General features: G+C 41.0%; 1 protein-coding gene across 4 annotated transcripts; it reads left to right on the top strand.

Moving 5' to 3' along the window:
• Nucleotides 1-827: 827 nt before the first annotated feature.
• tmem196 (transmembrane protein 196) lies at nt 828-19,854 on the top strand. Of its 4 annotated transcripts, XM_082521751.1 has the most exons (6): nt 828-895; nt 13,767-14,035; nt 16,192-16,248; nt 17,860-17,995; nt 18,964-19,082; nt 19,164-19,854. In XM_082521751.1, the coding sequence occupies exons 2-6, from the start codon at nt 13,871-13,873 to the stop codon at nt 19,233-19,235; spliced, it is 549 nt and encodes a 182-aa protein (XP_082377877.1). In that variant the 5' UTR covers nt 828-895; nt 13,767-13,870; the 3' UTR covers nt 19,236-19,854. The 4 variants fall into 4 exon arrangements, with proteins under 4 accessions (XP_082377877.1, XP_082377879.1, XP_082377878.1 ...); XM_082521753.1 differs by lacking the exons at nt 828-895; nt 13,767-14,035 and adding an exon at nt 4,902-4,957; XM_082521752.1 differs by lacking the exon at nt 828-895 and having other exon boundaries at nt 13,453-13,960.
• The last annotated feature ends 381 nt before the right edge of the window (nt 19,855-20,235 follow it).

The raw sequence follows: 20,235 nt of genomic DNA, 5'->3' as shown, positions 1-20,235 counted from the left end.
GGCTGCGGCCCACACAGCAGATGCTGCTCAAATGCTGAGAGACACAACTTACGCAATACGGGAAACAGATCCAGAATGTAGTTTGGATATTTTAACAGTTTGAAAACAAAGCGATGCTCATTGTTTGAGAGTTTGTTCCAGTCTTCAGATTTATGTGGTGTTGTTTTTTGTGTTTTTAAAGAGGAAAATGTTGGGAAGCCTAACAGAAAGCGCCGTGTATTTCTTCTTCTGCGTAAACATTTTAACAAAATGAAATGTTGTCAGCATTTGAAATGGAGTGTAATTCAAACCCCCACGACCAAAGACGCACTCCACCGTTTCTCATCTGCGCTGTTTTATTTTTCTGTAAACAAAAATCACGTGAAATATTTATGAACCACAATTAAAACACGCTCACACACACTCACAGCCTGGCTCCAGACACTACACAAAGGACACACAATAAATCACCCTTCATCGCTTGTTACACAAACACATATTTGCTTCATTTCACTCTGGTACAAACACACTCTTGTGATGATAAATCCTACCACGTTTCAAGTACTGTCAACTTTCCCCTCTTTACAATAAGAGAAGGAAAAAACAACACAAATAAGAGAGATTTGTATCTCAGGACCTTGAACAACCACCAGAGGTGGGAGGGAGAACCTTATGGTACCCTGTGCGGCTGTTTGTGTGTGTACTCTATAGTGATGGATAATGCATGAACCGTAGTTTAAAATTTAAGGGTGATAATGTAACCGTGGCAAAACAAATAACCTTACTGACAGGTGAGCCAGGCCACATCGGGACAGAGAACGAAGGAACACTTAAAAGGCCAAAAAGTGCCTGAAGAACAAAAGCACTGAGGCAGACCTGCAGAGAGAGTCAGCAGCAGGCGTTCATATATAAGCAGGTGAGGAGTTTCTCTCCGTGCTTGTGGTCTTTTTTTTATTACACTGTCTGTCTGTGAGTAATGACAGTGGATGTCATGTCATCTTCTGCAGGAAGGAATCATTTATTTTACATGCACTGATGGTTTTAAGAGGCTTCTATATTTTATTGTCTGCTATTTTTTGGTCTATTTCAAACAGCTGCAATAAAGAAACACAAGTTTATAGTCAGCTGACAGCTGATAAGTTACTGCTGCTGCAGTAAATAATATCTCTCTGCAGCTGGATGAAGATTTTTTCTTATCATAGATCTCTGTTTATCTTTTTTTCCCGCGCCAGTGGAAGTCATTTCCAAGTTTTTTGCACAGCTTTCCACATTATTTGCAGAGCATTGGGGGGGGCTGAGTGAAAATGTATTTTTTGCAAACCTGAATACATGATGTTTCTTGGTGACATCACTTCTGACATTATGTCTATCCATCTGCACCTTCCCTCGTTTCAGCAAAAAAATGGAATTTGATCCACGTGATATGGGATATCACACATCGGCCTGGGAGTTGTGGACATGTTTATAGGGCACATCATCCTTTCCTTCCCCCTGAAGCAACAGTCTGTTGAGACCTGGTATTTCCAGCTTTTGATAAATGAAGAGTTGATTAGATGAAAATCTTCGATTGCAGGCAGAGACCGCAGAGACTGAACGTGTCATTATCCAAGATTTCCATTGGCTGTGCCAAATCATACGCACATACAGCTCACTGACAGCAAACGACCCAAACCCCCTTTGCTCTTAGAGAAACTGTGCTTAGTGTCTTAGTGTGTGGGCATGCTTTATTTAGTCTGTCTGAATTATAATAGTTTGAATGGTCTGACATGGGATGATTCACTCTCATATACTACCCAAAACTACAGCCGGCCAATGACAAGGCTAAGGAATTACACTGTACAAAGCAACAACTTTGTCCTTATAATCAGTGTTGTAACTATAACTAATTTTAATATCTTATTTTGAGGCAACGTCAGCAGCGATTTTAAGTGACATGCAGTTTTTATACTCTGGTGACCACTGAAATCAAACTTAATTCTGTTGCAAGCTTTAAAATTCCTAAATATTTTAATTCCCATAATATCTGAAGAGTGACTTTTTCTATAAGGCTGTGGCTATAGTCATTATTTTCTGGGTCACATATTTTTAAGGCTCAGCATGAACGTTTTTGGCTTCCATCAAGTTGTGTTTTTGGGTCCATAAGTGACAATAATTGGAGAAGAGGTCTGAGTACGTTATCCTAAGTTATCCTAAACACTAGCATGTTGGGTTATCGTCATGCATCATCTTGGTTATCAGCTGTATGAATGCATGGCACAGACACAGATACCTGCTAATTAATGCTAATTATAAGCCCAGAATGTCACTCACCATACTGGAGCACAGTCTTCTTGGCTGGGCTGTGCCAAACAGCAGGTCTGGCAGTTCCTATGCTATTAGCTGATCTTCTCATTAAAAAAACAAAAAATCCTTTGGACCACATTAAGATAAAATAGAGCACTCCACTTCTGTGACATCAGTTACCTGAGGTAAGCTGCCATGTTAGCACCTGTTAGTCAAAGTGTCCCCCTCACTTTGATCCTCTTTAGAAATCCAACAGCATCTGTACATGCTGTGCATCTGTACAGTTCTTATGATTGGAGAAACAGATCATATCGATAGGAACCTGTTTAGTTTGCACAAGAATATAAAATCATAGCTTTTTAAAAATATTTTTAACCTGGAGGAGTTTGGGTCTGATTCACATTTTGCGTTAACCTCAGGTGGAGGTTATAACACCTCCTGTATTATTTATTTTAGCTAACCTGATGTCGTGCTGGTTGTAGCTTACGTCTGAGAGAAGTAATGTGAAAATGCCTGTTGAATTAGCGAGCTCTAGAAGTGCTTTCATGAATTAGTTTAACTGCTTGACAAAGACCCTAAATGTTTTAATTACTTGTGCTATGTGCTATGCTAGGTGCTGCTCAGACATCAGCCTAATGGGGAAGTTATGGTTCAAAGGTGGCAGCTCTTCAGCAGTCCGCAGGCAACTTAAGACTGCCTGTAGACAGCGTCTGCTGTCAGAGATGGAGCACTCTGCGGGCTACTCTTGCTTGTGTTGTTGTAAGTACATCACCTAGCCATGGAGAAGAGCCCAGTTATAACACAAGAGCAGCCATTGTCTGTGCTTTTCATGCTGTATTTTTCATCCTTATTAAAGTCTTTTCTTTTTTTCCTGGTGAGCTCTGTTGTTGCTTCGTTCCCTTTTTTGCCCACGGAAAATCAGCTTTGACCCAGCTTTGCACAACGTCATTCACGTCAACAGGAAACAAGAAAAGACAAAAACAGAAATCTCATATGTGGTAGGAGTCTCTGTGAGTGGCAATTAGAGGTTTTCTTGCTCTCTTTCTTTTTTGGGGGGGGACACCAAAACAATAGCCAACTCCCGTGTCTCTCTCTGTCTCTCTGTGTGTATGTGTGTGTGAGTGTGTCTGTCCTGTGTTCAAGGGCATACCCCACCAGTCTCCTGGCTCTGACTACAGTAACATGCCCTGAAGTTGGAAGAAATGCACATTTTCACGCTGCATGCCCATCACTCGAAGCCAGCACGCATATGCAGAATGAAAAAGCACTTTGCTTGTGTTATGAAACAGGAAATGGGTACTTTGCTTCATGGTTTTTGACCTGATGTGACAGGTGATTTGAAGCCTACGTCCCCTCAGGATGAAGGAGCAAAATGACTTAGTGACTTCACATGCTTGCTAACAGACACACAGAAGTTACTTTACACTCAGGGTGGTGTCACCTTTTCATGTGAGCAAGCTGACCCTTTTTTATTGACCTTTCCCACTGCAAAGGCATTCATTAAGCAAGCCATCGATGTGACCTTTGATCTCCAGTGGCTGGTGCTATCTCGTTGTCAGGAGCTGATGGAGGCGAGGGTGGATATTTGAGCACTGCTAATGTATATAGATTCAACAGCGTACATTGAAAAAGTCATTAGAAGAGCAAAATCGAGAGGCAGTAAGGGAGAAAGGGAGAGCGTTACCTCTTTGCTATGAGCCTCAGAGAGGGAATTGATTTTAGAATTGGTTGTTCTGGTCAGAGCACACACAGTAAGAATCTATTGATTGATTGCACAATCTCTCTTCATCTCCTCCTCCTCCCTCGGCTTACATCCTCAGTTCCTCTCTCCTTCATTCCCCTGTACCCATGTCCTCACTTATCCATTTATTCATTTACCACAGTTTCTGGATGGCTTTTTTATTCTCCTTTCATTTCTCCTTTTCCTAACAGTCTCACTCCAGACACATTCAGACGCACACACAGAGGCTGACGTTAATCTCTCAGGTAGATTCTTGTATGTAAAACACTGACCTTCTCATATCTTACTCCTTAAGAGAAAGAATGAATGAATTGCAAAGCTCCAGTTTGAATGGAGTTGTGTGTCTGAACGTGTGGGTGGTTGGCAGCAACTGCAGAATAGGATAGTGACAGCTGACCAGCTCTCCATATCTGCTCGAATTAATTAGAGTGGAACAGAATGAGACGTTTCTGCACATTATGGAGCTCACCAGCGGGTCCAATCTGGCCCACAGCATGGTTTTAAAAAGAGTGAAACTTGAAGAAAAGGAATGACGTCAAGCACAGTGTTGGGTTTAACTTGCTACAAAGTAATGGATTACTGTAACGTAATGCATTGCTGTACTAAACAGGGATCGTATCACAGTTAAAATTATTTCATTACTAGCGTTACAAAGATTCCTCAGTTATCTGTGCGTTAGGTGGATGGAAAGAAGAAGGGAGGAGAATGGTGAAGCAGTACAGCGATGAAGCTTTTAAGGAGCGGAGATGGGCATTACTTTTACTTTTATTGCGCAAAAGGACGAAAGCGCAATGGGGAAGCAGAAAATGCATTACATTGCTAACAGGAATACTGCTCTCTGCAAGCATTTGCACAAACAGCATGCTAACACTAAGCTAGCAAAGAACCTAAGGTGATGTTAAAGCTGAGTGAATGCTGACCCCAGCCCAGCAGCCAGACGCTGAACCTCAACAGGTAACCAAAGCAGTGATGAGCAGTCAGCCTGCAGTTTCTACCTGTTCATGTCTCTAAAGTAGAATCTACGTGCTGCGAAGTCGCTTTTGGCTGGTTTTCATCTTTGCTTCATGTTGTCGGCTTTGTGTTCAAACGTAAAAACTAAAAGAACGACAGTACGTGTGTCCTCATTACACCGTGTGCACAATTATTAGGCAAGTTGTATTTTTGAGGATTAATTTCATTATGGATCAAGGACAGTGCTCTCGGTCAATCCAAAATGTTAATGAGCCTAAACCTAAATGTTTAAGAATGTAAAAGTGAGGTTTTGTCTTTAAGAGAATATATATATTTATGTGCAGAATTACTACGCAACTAATTGAAAAAACAAACATTTCCCCATCTCACTAGTTTATTTGCAAATATTAAACTGGGAATAATAAAACAACTCAAAATGTACATATAAACATTTCTGACATGTCAAAATAAAAAATAAATAAAAATCAGTGACCAGTATAGCCTGGTCACAAGCCTTCCATTCATGGGGTCTGTCAGTTTCTTGATCTGATGACGATCAACTTTTTGTGCAGCAGCAACCACAGCCTCCCACACACTGTTCAGAGAGGTGTACTGTTTCCCTACACTGTAAATCTCCCATTTAAGCAAGGCCCACAGGTTCTCAATAGGGTTTAGGTCAGGGGAGGAAGGGGGCCATGTCATTATCTTTTCATCCTTAAGGCTGTTCCTGGCTAGCCATGCAGTGGAGTACTTCGATGCATGCGAGGGAGCATTGTCCTGCATAAAAATCATGGTCTTCTTAAAAGATGCAGACTTTATCCTGTACCACTGCTTGAAGAAAGTGTCTTCTAAAAACTGGCAGTAGCTTTTGGAGTTGATTTTCAGGCCATCTTCAACCCGAAAAGGTCCAACCAGCTCATCTTTAATAATCCCAGCCCATACCAGTACCCCACCTCCACCTTGCTGCCGTCTGAGTCGAAGTGGGGCTCTGTGTCCATTACTGATCCAGCGACTGGCCCATCCATCTGGTCCATCAAGAGTCACTCTCATCTCATCAGTCCATCAAACCTTTGAAAAATCTGTCTTCAGATATTTCTTGGCCCAGTCTTGTCGTTTCAACTAGTGTGCTTTGCTCAGTGGTGGTCGGGTTTCAGCCTTCCTTACCTTGGCCATGTCTCTAAGCACTGAACACCTTGTACTTCTGGACACTCCGGGTAGGTTGCAGTTCAGGAATATGGCAGCACTGGAGGATAATGGGTTCCTGGTAGCTTCACATTTGATTCTTCTCAAATCTTTGGCAGTTAACTTGCGTCTTTTTTCTCAACACGTTTCTTGCAACCCTGTTGGCTATTTGCAACAAAACGTTTGATGGTTCTGTGGTCAAGCGCCATATCTTCGTAATTTTAAGAGTGCTGCATCTTTGTGAAAGACTTTTTACAATTTTTGACTTTTCAGAGTCCATTAAATCTCTTTTTTTGCCCATTTTGCTTGAGGGAGAGAAGCTGCCTAATTATAATGCACACCTTTATATAGAGTGTTGATCTCCTTAAGCCACACCCTCACTCGTTATTCAAATACAGATCACCTGATATACTTAAATCCAATAAGCACTAAAGTTTATACAGCTTGAAGTTGAAAAATATGCGTAAAAATTATGATATGGCCAAAATACCCACTTGCCTAATAATTGTGCACACAGTGTAGGACAGAAATTTGTATTGTTGTGTGGGACTGTAGCCTCAGGTTTTTGTTGTTAACTCGTAATTATCAGACAATACGTTTCATTTTATAGTGTAACAAGAGAGTAATTTAGTGTCACACATTACTTTCTACAGTGAGTAATTAAGTAACATACTGCATTACCTTTAAGAGAAGTAATGAGTATACGTAATACATTACGCTGATGTCAAGAAGCTGTACTGATGCGTTTCTTTGATTTACAGAGCTAACGTTTCTTTGTAATGACAGCAGGTTGAGTGTAGCACATCTTTTTTTATTGTTTTTATGGAGTCGGTTAACTGGTCCTGCTTGAGATCGAATTACAAATGACTTTGACACCCTTTGTGTGTTTGGAGTGATATAATCGATGCAGTCGGATTACTTGGTAATGCTTGGCAGTGTGTTTTTTTTTCTTGTACTGCATATATAATACAATGCTCTTTAAAAATATTTATGCCTGAAACTGTGAAGGTGAGTCTTTGTGTATTTGACATTTGAGTTAATGATGCCTGGTCGTCTCATTTCTCTCACATTAACACTTTTTTTCCAAATTGAGAGAAGCGGATGTTTAAGCAGCTTGAATAAACAGCACAGAAAGACGTCCCTGAGGGGAAAGACCTTTAAAACCAGGTTTCTCTGCCAGGTTGAGCACAGCTGCAGACTTTAAGTACAGTTGCTCTTTAATCAGTGTCTCTCAACTGTAGAGCAAACAAATCAGTGTAACCTACTGCCAGATGTGACAGCCCAGTACCAAAAAAAGGTGGTCTTACAGTGATTCATTATTCCTCGTTGCTATCAGTATATCTCAACAGCTCTTGAAATCTGCAGGAGGCAATAAAACAGTCAATTTGCTGTCACAGCTACGGTGAAGCATCTGGGGTACAAAGGCAGTCTCCAAGTGGCCTGTGGTATCTTCGATTTCCTTCACTTATCTCGTATCCTGGGAGCAATGACAGATAGACATTTGCCCACTGCTACACTAATTATGTGCCGGCAGCCATATATCTCCTAGTGATTCTTAGTCACCCAGAGAAGCAGTATAATGGGCCTCTGGGGACGCCGTACTTCCAGGCTCTTCAGGAGATCTCGCATCTTTATCCACTTAGCTGGATAGGAGTACATATGTCTTCTATATCTGCACTCTGCTGCTGCATTGGTTCACTAAAATGGAAGAGTTTGCGGAAAAGCAGGATTTTATGATTGTTTTACTGGAGTTTCAGCTTCGTTCAGTGTAGCAATTCAGTACTACGAGGCTAAATGTTTTTTCAGAACTGAAAAGAACACCTTAAACATCTTCAAACTCGTAGAAGGCAGTTATTGTATTTGTTGTTTGTAACGAGTTGTTATTTGACTTGCTGTTGCTTTCCTACTGGCTTGAAGCACTCTGGCTATTTTCCCTGTTTAAGATTATTCTGTGTGAACCTTGTTGGAAAATCACAGCAGATCAACAGTTTCTGAAATATTCAGACCGGCCTGTGTGGCTCACAACCATGCCACGTTTAAAGTTACATAAATCACCTTTCTTCATATTAACTCAACCTTGCTTTTCTCCATGTTTCTTCCCCTGCAGTGGCTCCCGCCCCACAGTTTGAGAACCACTGCTGTAGATCACCACACAGAAATTTACATGCACTCTTAAAATGCACACGGGAACACAAATAAATCCACAAGTGTTTTGACTTTTGGCTGAGAACACGGGAAAAGAACAAAGAAAGGGAAAGAAAGAAAGGACGATACAATGAGATATTAAATTCTGCTGAGATGGTGGAGACAAAATAATTAATTGGGTGGTGTCTGTTGGTTTGAAAACCAAAGCAATAAGAGAGAAATCTAGAGTGTCATCAAGTCTGCCATTGATCAGAAGTTTATTGGTTCACAGGCAGCAGGCCAAAAGCAGCATCTTATCCCAAACTAATAGCAGCCTGCTGGACCAAGATAACAGCAATTCACTACTGTGAAACATTCTTACATAACCAAAGGTTTCACAAACATGGCAGAAAGTATTCCACTAATGTTTATTTAATCGTTTTTATTTTATTCTGAAAAAGTGAAAGTTTGTGGTTTAGCATGTCTACATTATGAGACTCACTCAGACAGACAGCTAACAGAGGGAGAGACAAGACTATACTCACACTGAGCTGAATGGACACAGGCGGAAGTAAAGAGGGAAATGCAAAGACAGCAAAGACCCAAACACAGAAAGTTATCATCACAATAAAACAGGAAGTGAATATTTCTGAGAAGCACGTAGGCAACACCAGGGAAGAGAAATTCACAGAAACAAAGATGTGAGAAAGGGAAACAAAAACAAAACAGGAACCAAAAATCCATTTGTAAAAATTCATTATTAACGATGGACAAAAAAAAAAACAGAACAATCTCACGTGAGGGACTTTATGAGCTATATATAGTGTGTGGCCAGGGTTTTAAACATAAGGCACGTGGACCAGAATTAGCCCAGCAAAAACTCCAATCTGGCCCACTAGATTTCTTTGGAAAATGTGAAGGAAGCCATACATTTGTGGACTTTTAAATGTATTTTAGTAAGTTTTGGATCTTTTCCTTCTGATAAAGACTCTCCCCATCGCTAGTCATACTACAGTAATAGATTACATTAAATAACAGAAAATTTCCCTTTTTTCACTACAGACTTTTTTCTTCTGTTTTTTCTACAGTTGGCCACCAAAAAGCACATTTGCTATTCGGCTTTGTAATTACAGCACCATCTGTGTGAGTGCAATGAGGTATCGGGATGATTTTTTCTGTAATTTTACACATTTATTTCTTACAATTTAAACCCAAAGATTAATTCTGAAAGATGTTTTTCCATTTATTACAGCAGCATTTCTGTGCTGCTGATATTGCACTTATTTTCTAATATTAATATATCTATATGTTATGTGTCTTTATGTGGCCCACGATGTAAAATTTGTTTCACATCCCTGGTGTATCGTCTCCTATAGCCTTTCATAACACAGTAACATAGTTACAAAAAATAATTTCCAATAATTCAAGCAATCATAGCATATATGGATTTCCAGCTTTATAGCTGGCTGTCCAACACATTTCAGCTGGTCTCCCCCCTGGTTCAGTACATCTACAACTTCTGCATCTATCAACTCAGCTTCATCAAGAATTCAATCAACAGCTTGACAAATTTGTAAGGAACACTCAGTGCTTAGTCCATATCTGTCTCTGTGACCTTTTCAAAACAAAGCACCTCACTGAAAGATTCTGCTAAATTAGTCCTTTTGATAATCTGTCTTAACCCAGCTGTCACTAGAGTCTTAGTCTAACATGTTGTCATCAACAAAGTACATTTCTGCCTGTCCCATGTCAGAGCACCTAACATTTACACATGGCTCTTCATCTGCAACAAAAGCATCTACACACACAAACCAAGACAAAAAACCTTTGTCAACACATGACACATGACATGTTAGTACTCAACAAATACTAAACCAAAAAGCAGAAGCAGTGTGTGAAACGCTAAGTACATGCTAGCTGCCTCTATAGGAATCAACAGGGTAGGTATCAGTGAGCTGCTACTAATCGAATGCACTTAATTAACTGGTCATCAGCAAGTGTGAGCAACTCTGTAAAAGTAGAAGGTTTGGCATTCAGGTGTGTGTTCACACAAGGAGGAAAAACACCAGCAATGATCTCAGTATATATTTTGCTCTGTATCTCTAGTAATACAGAGCAAAGGCTCTTCTATAGAATCTCTATTTAAATATTTCCCAGACTTACTTCACTTGTTCTTTGTTTTCTGTGTCTGCTCGAAGCATTCACTTTGAACTCACTCACCTGTCCCTAGAGTCCCCTCTGGCTTGTGAGGACACTCACCTCACTTATGCTGCTCTGTGAATAAAGTCTGCAAAGCTAGTGTCACACTGTCACGGTGTCTGTGTTCAGGTCCACAGTTCTTGTGAAGCCATGACAGTGTTGTTGAGAAAACAGTTCCCCAACAAAGTCTACTGAGAGCCGAATAATCGTGATAAGCAGGCACATTATGATATATTAGCAAACCAAATGTCCAATTTTCTTCTCAAGCAGAAAATAATCATCGAAGACAAAAGCTGAGTTTTGGCCACTGTTTCCTCGGATCTGTGGTATTCTAAAATAAGAAGATAAAAAATTGGCCAAACTGGATGTGCAGCAACGGGGAAGAAAGGCAGCAAAAAAAACTTTTTAGCCTTGTAATAATCAGAACTTGATTACATGCACACTACAGGCTAAAGTAAACTCAAGGACTGTGTGTGTTCACCATGTAGTTCATCTGCAGCAGCTGATACTGAAAGTGAACTCATGTTGAGCTCCGAGTAAACACTCCCCTGAAACAGCACAGCGTACAGTAACACAGCTCGATGATGCTGTATCCCACAGCAGCTGCTTAGCCTCTGTCAATCCATCATCGATCAGTTAGAAACCTTTACGTGCAGAAAACACATTTAAAAAGCCAGAATCAGTTAATTATCTTCATGCTTCTTGGCTAGCTCTACCATCTCCTGGAGGTGAGTTCAAATGTTTTGATTTTATGTAGTGGGAAAGGCGGTATGTGGGATTACTGAATATTTAGGCAATGTTGAAAAGGCTGGGAGCAGATCAATAACCAACAAGTCCAAAGGTGTTTTTCTGTTTTCTGCCTGTGTCTGGCACTTTTAAATCGCAGATCACTGATGTTCTGAATGCATCCACCCTGAATATTAACCCTTTATCTCAGAATTTTTATCTCTGATAAAGCATTAGCGTGACTAATGAGTAGGCGGGGCATTGGCCAAATGTAAAAGAAAAACCCCAAAACATGGTGTCTTGAAACCTCTACTTTGACTTTCACTCAAATCTGTGCAGTTCTATGGTGGCTCACAAAGAAAGTACCGGTATCAGGTTGTCTCTGTAAGTTTTATTTACCTTTGCAAAGGCGTCAAACAACAATAAACAGAACGACAGCAGTATCTTTGACCAAAGAGCGATTGTAAACCTACAATATTTATACACACAAGTCATCAATCTGCCACGGTCACAGGATGCTGTTAGAACACCGTGTGATAAACATTAACTCGTACATCAGCATGTGGTGTAGCTGAAATATGACATGTAGACACAATAAGGCAATGCGGAGCTTGTTGTTCAGTTAGGACAGTTTGACACAGAGAAGTAGTTTAGTTATAAAATCTTCCACAGCACTTTGAAATCGTCACCAGTTGTCTTTCACCGAAAGGTATTATGAGAATTTTCCCCAGCGTTGCCCCTGAGTCCCTCCTCGGTTTGAATAAGGTAAATGAGGCTTATATGAGTTATTTTAATTGGTGTGGATTCTGCACTGAATGACTGATGGAGTTCACCCTTGTTTCATAACTGTCATGGTCCTGGGTCGTTGACCCAGCGTTTTGTGTTTTGTGACTATTTCCCTCTGTTCTAGTTATTCTGTGTCCTCCCCCCTTGTGTCCGGTTCGGGTTCTAGATTTCCTGTTTTACTTTGTAGGTCTGTGTCTCGTTATGCCCATTAAGTTCCAGCTGTGTCCCCTCCTGTGTGCCATTTCCTCATTACCTGGTGTGTGTATTTATAGTTGGTGTCTGCCTGTGCTCCTCGTCGGGTCGTCTGCACTCATCCGTGTATTTCTGCGTATCTCTGCATTCATCTGCGTTCCATGGTGTCCTGTCTCTGCGTCCCTCTGTCCCGCACCCCCTTTGTACGGTCTCAGGTTTGCTATTTAGTTTCTCCCAGTTTAGGTTTCCGTTTGTAAAGTACTCATACCTCGTTGCCTGTTTTTGTCACCACCACCTTTGTAAATAAAACATCACTCGTATCATCAGTTTGCTGCATCTTGGGTCCTCCTTTTCCTCCACACCACACGGCTCCCTCCGCCAGCCGTGACAATAACAGTGTGAACTGTACTTAAAATAAATCAATAAATTACAGTGGTTAAGTTTTTATTTAGAGAACAGCTCTGACATGAATTTCTACCCAACGTCCATTATTAGCATCATGATTGCAAAGCTTTGCTGTCCTTCAGCTTAAACAATCTATTTAATTCAATATAGCACACACGAAACAACTAATACACCACTGGATTGGTTCTTTCTTGACCCAGAAGCTGTAATTTTTAGTTTGCAGAACTAACACATGCTCAATTTCATGATAAGTACATATTATTTTAAAAAAAAATTGTCACATTTTCACAAATAACAGCGAGTCACCTGCCTCTAGAGTCTTGTTTTCCACATCAGCTTCAGATTACGTCACTCAAAATGTCCCATGTTGCTTAAATATTTATGAGTTGATAGAGAGCAGAGATCACAGCAGATGCTCACGATCTAAACTAACATTCACTGTTATTGAGTTAACTATATTAAATGCAACTTCCTTCAGGTGAAACTCTCAGAAAAGCGAATTAAATCCAGGAATAGAAGAGCGCAGAAGTGTGAAAACATGGTTAATCATTTCTGGTTGTAGACATGCACATGCTGGAAAAGCAGAGTCACGAGCTGTCACCTTCTTAATCAAAGACTGTAAATATCACTAAAGAATAAATAAATCTACTACCCAAAGCTGGAACTAATATATAAAGAGAACAAACACCGAGTTCCAGAATGTTTGAAGAAAACAAAAAAAACCCCAAAAAACCCAAAAAAACCAAGAACTAAACAAGTTTTTTCAGTTTTTGATAAAATAATCGCTGTTCTGTTTTATCTATTTATAAAACGTACATATCAGTGTAGCTTTTATATTTATATTTAAGTGACAGGTGTTTCCTGTCTGTGGTTCCGTTTAACGAACGTTACGCTTCATCGCTGTGGGCGGAGGCTGAGACTCACGAACTCCTAGTAACGGCCCTGGATGTGCGCGCGTGCACTGTTTGTGTGTGTATATGGGTGCATGCTTGCGCGCGCGCCATGGCGTTTAAGTACCCTGGACAGCGCCGTGCGTTGTGCACAGAGGAACTTCAGCCGAACGCTCCTTTACCACAATAATCTCCAACCAGAGAGCCAACGCTTCCCCCACCTCCTTGTTTAAATAGTTTGTTAGCCGCTTCTGTAAGTTCGCTCCTCTTCTCTTTACGCTTGGATACACTTTTTTCGCCTCTTCCAGTCGGATATGAAGCAGTAGAGCAGCGCCGCCCTCGGAGCATCGAGAAGCGGACTCCCGCCTCAGCGCCTTCCTCCTGCTGGAGCTGGAGAGATGCCCGGGGCAGGATGTGCTCCAGCCGCAAGATTCTGTGGAGCCTGCTCCTGCTGTCCTTGGTGGAGGTGGGCCTGGGTGTGGCGAGCATCGTCCTGGGAGCGGTGGGCATCAGCTGGGTCCGGGGCGATCATAAACCGCAGCAGGGAGACGCTTCTCCGGTCTGGAGTGGACTCTGTGTACGTCCTTGGAGCAACTCTTGTCGCTACTTTTTGTCTTTGTCTCACTTTCCCAGAGGATAAGTATCTCCAGGGATCGTGCTGAAAGATGAGACCGTTAAAACTCGAGGGAATTACCTTGCTCTTTATAGAGCCTGCTAGAGACAGCATGCGCTGCATGTCTGTAAGCATTAGAATATCAAAATAAGGGAAACATATTCTGGTCATATAAGGGCTAAAGGACTAGACTAGAACTTTAATATATTTATACACCATAAATTACAGCACCTAGGTTAACACTGATATTTAAAATGTGCAGAAAATCAAAGAAAAATCTGAAAGATTTTTGTATTTTTCCCTCTAAAACTTCTCAAAAAACTAATTGACTTCAAATATTTTTGTCTTATTTAAGCTCCTATCAAATAAATCCATTCTGCTTACAGAAATTCTTTGTTTGAAAAAGTGGAATTTCTGTTCATATTTGTGGTTGTTTTCAAACTTTCAATACCTGGTGTGGTTTTGCTGACACAGCTTCATATGGTATTTGCCTATAAAAGCCTGGCAGACACACAGCCATTTGGCCTGGCGCACTGGAGCTAAAGATTGGCTTTATTAATTGATGCTTGATTTACTGCTCATTGCTTGGAAGGGTCGGAGCTTTTAGACCCATCTACATCCTCTCAGTCTATTGAATGTGTCTGCTCCTGTTTCTGTGCTGCTCTGAGCCTCATTGTCTCGATTTTGCCACAGAACATTTAAAAAGTTTGTTCCTGGCATCTTAAGCAGCCACATACCTTGAATCATCTACTTTACTGTGACAGTCGCTCCAGCGGGGGATATATATAGTCTATCTGTCAGCAGTTATAGCTGAGAATTACTATAAATGCCAGGAGCTGAAGCACTATGAGTCATACAGAGTCATCTATAACATTATCATCGGTGTGAGACGGCTGCTTTGAAAGACTGCTTAAGTGTAAATATGTGGGTGTGCATCAGACAGAGGGGAAAAAAAGCATTTACTGATATATCACAGTATATAGGTTCCATATCTGGGCGTGAGTGCACTTAAAGTGCGCGTGATTCCAGCAGTGTAGATGAAGTTCCTGCAAAGATGTTATGCAACGGGTCGTCTGTGAGTTCAACCACGCAGCTGTTGAGCTCTGTCTGCTGAGTCAGCCACCCAGCTGTCCAAGAGTTTCAGTCTTCTTTCGGGACCTGGAAATTATTGTAACCCACTGACCAGTGACTTTAGAGGACACTGACTCTCCAACCTTTGGTGCCTTATTGTGTTGAAACATTGTGATTAATAATTTATCATTTCTGCAACTTTGGATTAAGTTTCAGAACAGTGGAGCAGTTTGGGTTTTGGTTTGTTTTCTTTGCAATGAACAGCAAACCTGAATCGTGAGAGTTTTTGTGAAACAGGAGAATTGTCTATTTAAAAGATCTCCAGTTTTGAAAGCAGGCAGAGCCCTAAAATGATAAAATCATATATTCTAATCTATCTACTGTCTAATTACCTGATTAGGTGAATAGGGCAGTATAGTTATAAAATTGTAAGAATGTTTTTACAGTGAAACAATTTAATGACCTAAAGTACACATGAAGATTTGTGTGTGTGTGTGTGTGTGTGTGTGTGTGTGTGTGTGTGTGTGTGTGTGTGTGTGTGTGTGTGTGTGTGTGTCAGCTCAACAACTTGATCCATAGGTAGGAGACTTTATAAAGAGCTGAAAGCTCTTGAGGGACTCTAATAAGTGCACCTGGCTCTTAGAAATATTTATCCATCCATTTTCTTCTCCTTATCCAATTATCTAAGGTTGGGGTGGGGCTGGTGTTTATCCCAGCTGCCATAGGGCGAGAGGCGAGGCTAACACGGAGAGGCTGTCTAGAAACATTTATATATTAAATAATAATAACCAGACAGTGTAAATTATCCTGAAATAAAAAATAAGAGGACGTGTCTCCTTTTTCCACCAACATCCTTCTGGAAATGTTATTTTTAGAGGGAGAAAACCACACGTGGATAACTGATTTCAATGACTGTTATTTTCAGCATTTCCCATTGTTGCATCAGGGACGGGTGCCATAAAAAAAAGAAACATCTAAAAATTTCTCATGACAAACTAACTTGAACTCACAGAGGTGTTAATTTACTTGCTGTCTTTCTTTGTTTCCAGTTTCTGGTCTGCGGGATGTGCGGCGTGCTGTGTGCTCGAAAGAGGACTGGCCTTATTGTAAGTACATACATACTGAATGAGCTCAGTTTATTTCTCCAAGTAATTTCCTTTTAGTTTAGTTAGTGATTCACATTTCAGCAGTTTGTACTGAGCTATTTCCAGGATGGTACCAGTTTCTAGGAATTAGGCAGAGACACCAGGAAATAGTTCAAGAAGGCCTGTAGCCTTTGCTAGAGGTAGAAGGTAGATTTTGTTTTTTTTAGCTTTGAACTGAGCCAGGTTGTTTTCTTGTTTCTACCTTTTATGCTGAGCTCAGTCAAGCTAACTGTCACGTGCCTGGGAGCCTTTTTCATTCAGTATTTGCTGGAATTATGATGCAGATGTCTTCTGTTGTGGATGTCAGATGCAAAGTCATCTGTATCAGGAATACTGAACGCAAAGCATACACAGAGTCTGCATATTCGACAACGAAAGAACACCTAAAGGTGTGTGTGTGTGTGTGTGTGTGTGTGTGTGTGTGTGTGTGTGTGTGTGTGTGTGTTGCAGCAGGTGCAGTCAGTATGCTCTGAGAGAGACATCTGAGGAAATAAGAGGAGACAAGCAGTCACCTCTCTTCCCTTTCTGTCACTCTTTCTGTCTTTTTTACAGTCTCTCAGTGTCTCCCAGTCCTGGTGTTTCTCTCTGACTCCCTGTCTCCTGCAGGGAGGAGACTAATGATGGATCAATGTCAGCGCAATCTGCTGTAACAGAGACATCCCTCAACCTTTCTTTCCCCCCATCTCACCCTGTCCAACTTTTGTCTCCCTGTCTATCTCCTCCTACTCATGCTTTTCCTTTTTTTCATCACTATATCTATCCATCTGCCTCTTCCATTCACTCTGTCCCAGCCGTTATGTCGACGCTGCGACTCTCTCCATTTTTCTCTCCATCTTCCTCCAGCGCCCTCCCCATGTCTGCCTGTGGGGTGATGATTGCATTAGGTTGGTTTGGCTCCGGACCCCTGCCAGCCACTTTCCACACTTCCCTGGGTAACGACTGAAATACGAGATGCCGTTTTCCATGTGGTTAAAGGCACTAACGGCATCTGCACAGGGAGCGGTGAAAGAGGGCTTGCACTCCAGATGGAATACAAACACATTCACAATTAGTGGGAAGTATATGAATCATCTGGATTTTATTATCTTGATAAGAAGGTGATGGAAGTCTAACTGTTTTCTCATCAGATTCTACCCAGAAACAAATAAATAAAAAGATGAAAAAAATCTGATTCTGAAACTGGGATTTAGTTTTCCTGGTCCCGATCACAATTTCCGAAGAAGTAATCTGTAAAATGCGATTCATTAAACACACAAATCAGACACACACTTTAACACAGACACGCACACACAAATACAGCAAGTGAGTGATGCAAGCATATTTACAAGCCGCACATCGCTCCTGGAACAGGCAGTCGGCTTTGAGAGTGATCCTATTTTATAATGGCGAATGAGATTTATTTTGACTGATAGGCATTACTCATCGCCGCAGCCTCGTTCCAAAACAGCAGAATGATGGAGATGGAAGCTCAGTAGTAATTTGTATATCTCCGGTCTCATCGCATTTTGTCACTTGGTTTACAGATTGGTTGATAAGGTCTCAATTTTGCGGCTCACCCCCCTTGTCTTTCAGATGATCCTCTTTTCAGCGTGCTGCATCTGTGGTCTCATTGCCGGGATCTTAAACGTCCAGTTTGTTCGGGCACTGAACAAACGGCCGGACAAGATGCAAACAATTCACCTGGCTGCAATGACTCTGGCTTGTCTAGGTAAAGATAATAACAAGGACGCAAGACGTAACACAATCTGATGTGACGCAATTGAAAACAACTCATGTCTTTGTCTATTTTTCATCGTAAGATAAGAACGTTATTAGTCTCTGTTCAAGTATTTGAAAGGGACTAAATGTGGGGGTAAAGATAAAGCATTTCTTTATTAGTCACCTGTCAATACTAACAGTATACCAAGCATTTCTTATTACTGCTAATCACTTTTATCTCAACACTATCTCAACAACTCTCCAGTGCTCCTCCACCCTCCCCAAAAAAGCTTTGTCAGTTTTATTCAGAGAAGAAGTGCCTCTTCATTTCTTTTCTGAAGGTCTGCCGGCGTACTAGTCGCTCCATGAGGTTGTGCTTGTGGCTAAATGTTGATGCCAGTGTTAAAATGGATCCTTTAGTAGGTATGTAACAGTTTTAGCATGCAAACCACATTAGGGACATAATATTTGCTAGTTAGCGATACATCAAAGTCATTTTGGCTTAAAGAAATTGTCAGGGATTAAATGCCCTAGAAGTCTCTGAATGGGGCCATAATTTCAAAAGTAATCAACCAGCAACTGAGTCCATAAGCCCATTAGGAGAGAATTTACCGAGGACATAAATCAAGAGCGAGGTAGTTTAATTTTCTCATAGATATTATTACACACACACACACACACTCACAACTCTGAATTGGATAAGTGGAAGAAAATGGATGGCTTGATAACTAAATAACTGAAATCAAACGAGGCATTGCAGCGTCGGCTTTACTTGTACCCGAAGGCTACGTCCATCTTTTATGCAGTCCATATACAGACTTTGGCTGAGACATAGGACTTCATAAGTGAAACTCTTTCCATACTAGCACTAAAAAATAGAAATCAGACGATCATCCAGTACAGTATGTTTTATCCTCTGGGGACTGAGTGTTTTTCTGTTCACTTCTGTGTAAAATTTCCTTTTCCGGTCTTATCCAGGGATCTCGACCTGTACCTTATCCACGTGGCTGACTTGTCGTCTGGCAAGCTCGGAGCAGCAAAGGATGTTCTTGGAGAGGGAACACTCGCTACATCATTCCCATGAGATGACAGAGAAGGTAGTAAACTGCATGACTCATCTTTAGCTGCTGTCGGAAGTTTTTTTCCTAAGCAGGTTTGTGTTTGTGTGTCTCTAACAGGAGGTCCTGGACAACTCCAGTAATGGTATTCCTCAGATCTCCTATAATGGACACACCGCGGCATCTCCTTGAGGAAGTTTCAGCAGGAGGTGACTTGCAGACTTAAACAGAAGCAGTTACTAAAACTCGTGCTGTCACGCAGCTAATGCAGCTTGTAGTAGACTGCATTTAACTGTATCCTGACTGCAGGAACTGAACCAAATTTGTCGCCTTGGAACCCGTTTACCTGCTGCCTGATGAAACGGAGAGCATGAAGGAGCCGTTTGTGCTTCTGAATATTATGCAAACATGGGTTCAAATACCTTCGGTTTAAATCTCACCAAAGCCGGGATGGTGAGCTGCGGTTTGGATGACAAATGAAGCGACAGACATCTGCGTGAAATCCTCCAATTTGTGAGCGTGAAGGATACATTTCATCCAGTCAGATCAAAGCGATGAGCACAAACCAAGCATGCAACTGATTCACTTGTTTAGAAGAGCTATTTCAGTCTCATCGTCCTTATTCTCTCTCTCTCTGTCATGTTATTGGTTTATGGAAGCCAGATCTTGAGATAGCCTTTGGTAAACTGTATGTATCATCTGATAATGGAATGCTTTGAGAGAAAAGTTACAGTGATGCACAATGTACTGTATGTATCCATGCTTGTAAATCAAACATATTTTTATAATGCTTCTTATAAAGTTCATTCAATTAAAGTACGACTAATAAAAGAATTGCACAGTCTTGCATGTTGTTTTACTGTTGCTGTGTTAAATACGTGTTGAGATGAATCTGGTTTTATGATCACAGTTTATGCAGATTAGCCTTTTTTTAATTATACAGTTGCCAATTTGTGTGTTTATAGTACATGAACACACATGTTTGTGGAAGTGTGTTTGTGTTTGTGAAGTATGTGAGGTTTGAGTAAAAATGTGATGGGAGTGACTTTTCAGTTTGTAAGCCAGATTACAGCATTTTAATCAATACACTACATCATTGTAGGTGATAGTAAGACCCAAAGGTTAAAATAACACACTGAAAAATCGCACACTATGAAGAACCGTATTTAAATGACTTAGTCATATTAACGAG

The sequence above is a fragment of the Aulonocara stuartgranti genome (assembly GCF_965226115.1).
Source record: "Aulonocara stuartgranti genome assembly, chromosome: 22".
NCBI classification, from domain to species: domain Eukaryota; kingdom Metazoa; phylum Chordata; class Actinopteri; order Cichliformes; family Cichlidae; genus Aulonocara; species Aulonocara stuartgranti.
The sequence above is the reverse complement of the archived record's forward strand: the minus strand, read 5'-3'. Positions and strand labels throughout refer to the sequence as shown.

Excerpts from the sequence above, each read along its gene's own strand:
- tmem196 (XM_082521751.1), top strand. The coding sequence starts at position 13,871 with ATGTGCTCCAGCCGCAAGATTCTGTGGAGCCTGCTCCTGCTGTCCTTG. Across the intron at positions 16,249-17,859 it reads GAAAGAGGACTGGCCTTATT|ATGATCCTCTTTTCAGCGTG; the intron begins GTAAGTACATAC and ends CTTGTCTTTCAG. Across the intron at positions 17,996-18,963 it reads AATGACTCTGGCTTGTCTAG|GGATCTCGACCTGTACCTTA; the intron begins GTAAAGATAATA and ends GGTCTTATCCAG.